A 6,000-nucleotide genomic window follows, 5' to 3' on the forward strand; every position below is an offset into this window, starting at 1 on the left:
GTCTGAAAGGTGTGCGGGATTGGCCGTGCTAAATTGCCCCTCAGTGACCCAGATGTGTAGATTAGAGGGACTAGCGGGGTAAATACATTGGGTTACGGGGATAGGACCTGGGGTGGGATTGTTGTCGGTGCAGACTCGATGGGCTGAATGGCCTCCTCCTGCACTGTAGGATTTCTATGATTTCCCCTGTGCAGATGAACAGGAAATTTCTGCAAATTCTCCTTAAAATAAAATGGTGACCATTTCTATCCCTCTGGATTAGGCCTGAGAGCTTTGAGAATCCGGTTATTCAGCGGCATTTCCGTAATCTGGAGGCACTGGCCCTCGATTTGAAGGAACCGGAAGAAGTTGAAGATTTGACACGTGAGTATCCTGCTGTACAGCTCGTACCCACTGCCCAGCAGCAAAAGGAATTAATTTGATTTGATTTGATTTATTATTGTCACATGTATTAACATACAGTGAAAAGTATTGTTTCTTGCGCACTATACAGACAAAGCATACCATTCATAGAGAAGGAAAGGAGAGAGTGCAGAATGTAGTGTTACAGTCATAGCTAGGGTGGAGAGAAAGATCAACTTAATGCGAGGTCGGTCCATTCAAAAGTCTGACAGCAGCAGGGAAGAAGCTGTTCTTGAGTCGGTTGGTACGTGACCTCAGACTTTTTCCCGACAGAAGAAGGTGGAAGAGAGAATGTCCGAGGTGCGTGGGGTCCTTGATTATGATAAGGAATGATAGTGATTATGATAAGATAGTGATTGTAAAGACTAAAAAAGCCCAGCTTTCACACGTAGTCTGTAACAGAGCAGTATATCGGGAATATTTCCCATTGGATTCAGGGCCCCGGGGCAGGTATGAATATTGGGTAATTGTTGAATCCAGTTGTAATGCTCCCTGGGGGGCAGAGAGGGGTTGCTGGGGGCATGAAGAGGGGAGAAATATGGCAAAGTGGGGGGGGGTTAGGGTGGGGGAGCTGGGGGATGCGGAGAGGAGAGTCAGTGTATCAGCAAATGCATACTGTGGCAATTACAGTAATTGCCTTATTGAAGACAGGCGATGGTTATTGACTCAACCTCTGAAAGAGTATAAATGGACACAGCAGGAACAGATACTGTGGGGGAATCAGAGGAGCTTGTATCTGTACTGAGCTGCATGTAGAATAAACTTGCTGAAGGAAAAAGACCAGCTGCTGTATTATTCCTCCACTGTTAATAAGAGGGAGCTCGGGGCGGGGCGGGGCGGGGGGGGGGGGCGGCGGTGCAGAGCTGGGCAGAGCTGGGGGGAGGAGCAGATAGGGGGGAGAGAGGGGGAGCTGGGGGGAGAGGGGGAGCTGGCAGGGAAAGGGGGAGCTGGCGGGGAGGGGGAGCTGGGGGTGTTGAGCTCCAGCTGACGAAGGGGTAGCGCTCCGAAAGCGAGTGGCATTTGCTACCAAATAAACTTGTTGGACTTTAACCTGGTGTTGTTAAACTTCTTACCGTGTTGGAGAAGGGCAGCTGAGGGGAGTGGGGGCGAGAGAGAGGGGGTGCTGGGGAAGAGAGAGAGGGGGTGCTGGGGGAAGAGACAGGGGGTGCTGGGGAAGAGAGAGGGGGTGCTGGGGAAGAGAGAGGGTGGGTGCTGGGGAAGAGAGAGAGGGGGTGCTGGGGAAGAGAGAGGGGGTGCTGGGGTAGAGAGAGAGTGGGTGCTGGGGAAGAGAGAGAGGGGGTGCTGGGGAAGAGAGAGAGTGGGTGCTGGGGAAGAGAGAGGGGGTGCTGGGGAAGAGATAGGGGGTGCTGGGGAAGAGAGAGGGGGTGCTGGGGAAGAGAGAGGGGGTGCTGGGGAAGAGAGAGGGGCTGCTGGGGAAGAGAGAGGGGGTGCTGGGGAAGAGAGAGGGGGTGCTGGGGAAGAGAGAGAGGGGGTGCTGGGGAAGAGAGAGGGGGTGCTGGGGAAGAGAGAGGGGGTGCTGGGGAAGAGAGAGAGGGGGTGCTGGGGAGGAGAGAGGGGGTGCTGGGGAAGAGAGAGGGGGTGCTAGGGAAGAGAGAGGGGGTGCTGGGGAAGAGAGGGTTAGCTTGGGGGGGAGAGGAGAGGGGGAGCTGGGGGGGGTAGAGGGGGAGCTTGGCGGGGGGGAGAGGGGGAGCTGGGGCGGGGAGAGCTGGGGGGGGAGCTGGCGGGGGGGAAGAGGGGGAGCTGGGGCGGGAGAGAGGGGGAGCTGGGGGTGGGGGGAGGGGGGGGAGAGGGGGTGACCTAGGGTTGGAGAGGGGGAGCTGGGGGGAGGGAGAATTGGGGTGGAGAGGTGGGGGTGGAGATGGGGAGTGGGGGTGGGGAGAGGGTGGAGGTATACTGTGAAATGTCTGACACTGGGAAGTTCCGAAGAACAAAAGGACCTTGGCGTGTTTGTCCATAGATCTCTGAAGGTGGAAAGGCAGGTTAATAGGGTGGTGAAAAAGGCATATGGCACACTCGCCTTTATCAATCGGGGTATAGATCACAAAGCAGAGAGGTCATGATGGAGTTGTATAGAACTTTGGTGAGGCCACAGCTGGAGCACTGTGTGCGGTTCTGGTCGCCACATTATAGGAAGGATGTGAACACACTGGAGGGGGTGGAGAGGAGATTCACCAGGATGCTGCCTGGGACGGAACATTTAAGTTATGAAGAGAGATTGGATAGGCTTGCGTTGTTTTCTCTGGAGCGGAGAAGACTGAGGGGCGACCTGATCGAGGTGTTCAAGATTATGAGGGACATGGACAGGATGGATAGGGAGCAGCTGTTGCCCTGAGTTGAAGGGTCAGTTACGAGGGGACACAAGTTAAAAGTGAGGGGTGGGAGGTTTAAGGGGGATTTGAGGAAAAAGGTTTTTACCCAGAGGGTGGTGAGGGTCTGGAATGCGCTGCCTGGGAGGGTGGTGGAGGCGGGATGCCTCACATCCTTTAAAAAGTACCTGGATGAGCACTTGGCACGTCATAACATTCAAGGCTATGGGCCAAGTGCTGGTAAATGGGATTAGGTGGGCAGGTCAGGGCATTTCATGCATCAGTGCAGATTTGGTGGGCCGAAGGGCCTCTTCTGCACTGGAGGATTCTGTGATTCTGAGCTGGGGGCAGAGAGGGGGAGCTGGGGGGCAGAGGGGGAGCTGGGGGAGAGAGGGGGAGCCAGAGGGGAGATGGGGTGCTGGGGGGGGAGGAGGAAAGGTAGAGAGGTGGAGAAGGGGGGTTGGAGAGGGAGAGCCGTGGCGGGTGGGGGTGGGGACGCGGGGGCTGGAGGGAGCGTGGGGGGAGAAGCCGGGGCGGGGGAAGAGAGGAAGCTGGAGAGGTGCGAATAAATGACTTTGATAGAGGAGCGTAATAGGGGAAATCGTCTTTTCCCCACACAGTGCCAAAGAATGATGTTATGGACAGGAGAATCGGACAGCTGGCAGAGGAGTTCCTGGAGCTGGTTTATCCCCCGGGCTATAACCCAGGTGCAAAGAGCCAACAGAAGAGGAAGCTCAGTGAGTACTGCGGCAAGGGGAGCAAATTAAATGTTGTGTCAGTAAATGCTCCGCGTGGGATACAAGTGAGCCACACGGACACGGAAATCTCTGCTCAATTCTCTCAGAACTGAACCAGCTGGTCGCCAAAAGAAACAAAGAATTGCATTTCTTCAGCGCCTTTCCTCAGGACATTGTAAAACACTACAGTCAGTGAAGTGTAGTGGCCGCTGTAATTTATTACAACCCTGTTAGGAACATTTATAGAGAATTAACTGACCATAATTACCTGACAGAACTACGTCACTAGATTTCAACTTTTTCAAATAAAAACAAACTTTATTGTATTTTAGAGTTAAACAAAGCAAGCACTATTAACTCAACACCGCAGTTTATCAAAGAACAAAGAACAGTACAGCACAGGAAACAGGCCCTTCGGCCCTCCAAGCCTGTGCCGCTCCTTGGTCCAACTAGACCAATCGTTTGTATCCCTCCATTCCCAGGCTGCTCATGTGACTATCCAGGTAAGTCTTAAACGATGTCAGCGTGCCTGCCTCCACCACCCTACTTGGCAGCGCATTCCAGGCCCCCACCACCCTCTGTGTAAAAAACATCCCTCTAATATCTGAGTTATACTTCGCCCCTCTCACCTTGAGCCCGTGACCCCTCGTGAACGTCACTTCTGATCTGGGAAAAAGCTTCCCACCGCTCACCCTATCTATCCCCTTCATAATCTTGTACACCTCTATTAAATCTCCCCTCATTCTCCGTCTTTCCAGGGAGAACAACCCCAGTTTACTCAATCTCTCCTCATAGCTAAGACCCTCCATACCAGGCAACATCCTGGTAAACCTTCTCTGCACTCTCTCTAACACCTCCACGTCCTTCTGGTAGTGCGGCGACCAAAACTGGACGCAGTACTCCAAATGTGGCCTAACCAGCGTTCTATACAGCTGCATCATCAGACTCCAGCTTTTATACTCTATACCCCATCCTATAAAGGCAAGCATACCATATGCCTTCTTCACCACCTTCTCCACCTGTGTTGCCACCTTCAAGGATTTGTGGACTTGCACACCTAGGTCCCTTTGTGTTTCTATACTCCTGATGACTCTGCCATTTATTGTATAACTCCTCCCTACATTATTTCTTCCAAAATGCATCACTTCGCATTTAAACTCCATCTGCCACCTCTCCGCCCAATTTTCCAGCTTATCTATATCCTGCTGTATTGCCCGACAATGCTCTTCGCTATCTGCAAGTCCAGCCATCTTCGTGTCATCCGCAAACTTGCTGATTACACCAGTTACACCTTCTTCCAAATCATTTATATATATCACAAATAGCAGAGGTCCCAGTACAGAGCCCTGCGGAACACCACTGGTCACAGACCTCCAGCCGGAAAAAGACCCTTCGACCACTACCCTCTGTCTCCTATGGCCAAGCCAATTCTCCACCCATCTAGCCACTTCTCCTTGTATCCCATGAGCCTTAACCTTCTGAACCAACCTGCCATGTGGGACTTTGTCAAATGCCTTACTGAAATCCATATAGATGACATCCACGGCCCTTCCTTCATCAACCGTTTTTGTCACTTCCTCAAAACACTCCACCAAATTTGTAAGGCACGACCTCCCTCTTACAAAACCATGCTGTCTGTCACTAATGAGATTGTTCCATTCTAAATGCACATACATCCTGTCTCTAAGAATCCTCTCCAACAACTTCCCTACCACGGACGTCAAGCTCACCGGCCTATAATTTCCTGGGTTATCCCTGCGACCCTTCTTAAACAACGGGACCCCATTCGCTATCCTCCAATCCTCAGGGACCTCACCCGTGTCCAAAGAAGCGACAAAGATTTCCATCAGAGGCCCAGCAATTTCATCTCTCGTCTCCCTGAGCAGTCGAGGATAGATGCCATCAGGCCCTGGGGCTTTGTCAGTTTTAATGTTCCCTAAAAAACCTAACACTTCCTCTCTTGTAATGGAGATTTTCTCTAACGGGTCAACACCTCCCTCCGAGACACTCCCGGTTAACACGCCCCTCTCCTTCGTGAATACTGATGCAAAGTATTCATTTAGGATCTCCCCTATTCCCTTGGGTTCTAAGCATAATTCCCCTCCTTTGTCCCTGAGAGGTCCGATTTTCTCCCTGACAACTCTTTTGTTCCTAACGTATGAATAGAATGCCTTAGGATTCTCCTTAATCCTGCCTGCCAAGAACATCTCGTGACCTCTTTTTGCCCTTCTAACTCCCCGTTTGAGTTCTTTCCTACTCTCTCTGTATTCCTCCAGAGCTCCATCTGTTTCCAGTTGCCTGGACTTAACGTACGCCTCCCTTTTCATTTTAATCAGATCCTCAATTTCCCTGGTTATCCGCGGCTCTCGAATCCTACCTTTCCTATCTTTCCTTTTTACAGGCACATGCCTATCCTGCAGCCTTATCAATAGTTCCTTAAAAGACTCCCACATGCCAGACGCGGACTTACCCTCGAACATCCTCTCCCAATCAACATCCACCAATTCCTGCCTAATCCGGTTATAGTTAGCCTT

At 51.9% G+C, this 6,000-nt stretch overlaps 1 protein-coding gene across 1 annotated transcript in view; it reads left to right on the forward strand.

Annotated features, from left to right (window-relative positions):
- The window catches only part of LOC144486456 (X-ray repair cross-complementing protein 5-like), a 34,883-nt gene extending 31,304 nt beyond the window's left edge, over positions 1-3,579 (forward strand). The window contains exons 10-11 of the mRNA XM_078204487.1: positions 263-363; positions 3,350-3,579. Coding sequence (XP_078060613.1) covers positions 263-363; positions 3,350-3,579 — 331 coding nt within the window. The remainder of the gene's footprint in view (positions 1-262; positions 364-3,349) is intronic.
- The last annotated feature ends 2,421 nt before the right edge of the window (positions 3,580-6,000 follow it).

This window comes from Mustelus asterias, unplaced genomic scaffold (assembly GCF_964213995.1).
Source record: "Mustelus asterias unplaced genomic scaffold, sMusAst1.hap1.1 HAP1_SCAFFOLD_346, whole genome shotgun sequence".
In the NCBI taxonomy this organism is placed as follows: Eukaryota; Metazoa; Chordata; class Chondrichthyes; order Carcharhiniformes; family Triakidae; genus Mustelus; species Mustelus asterias.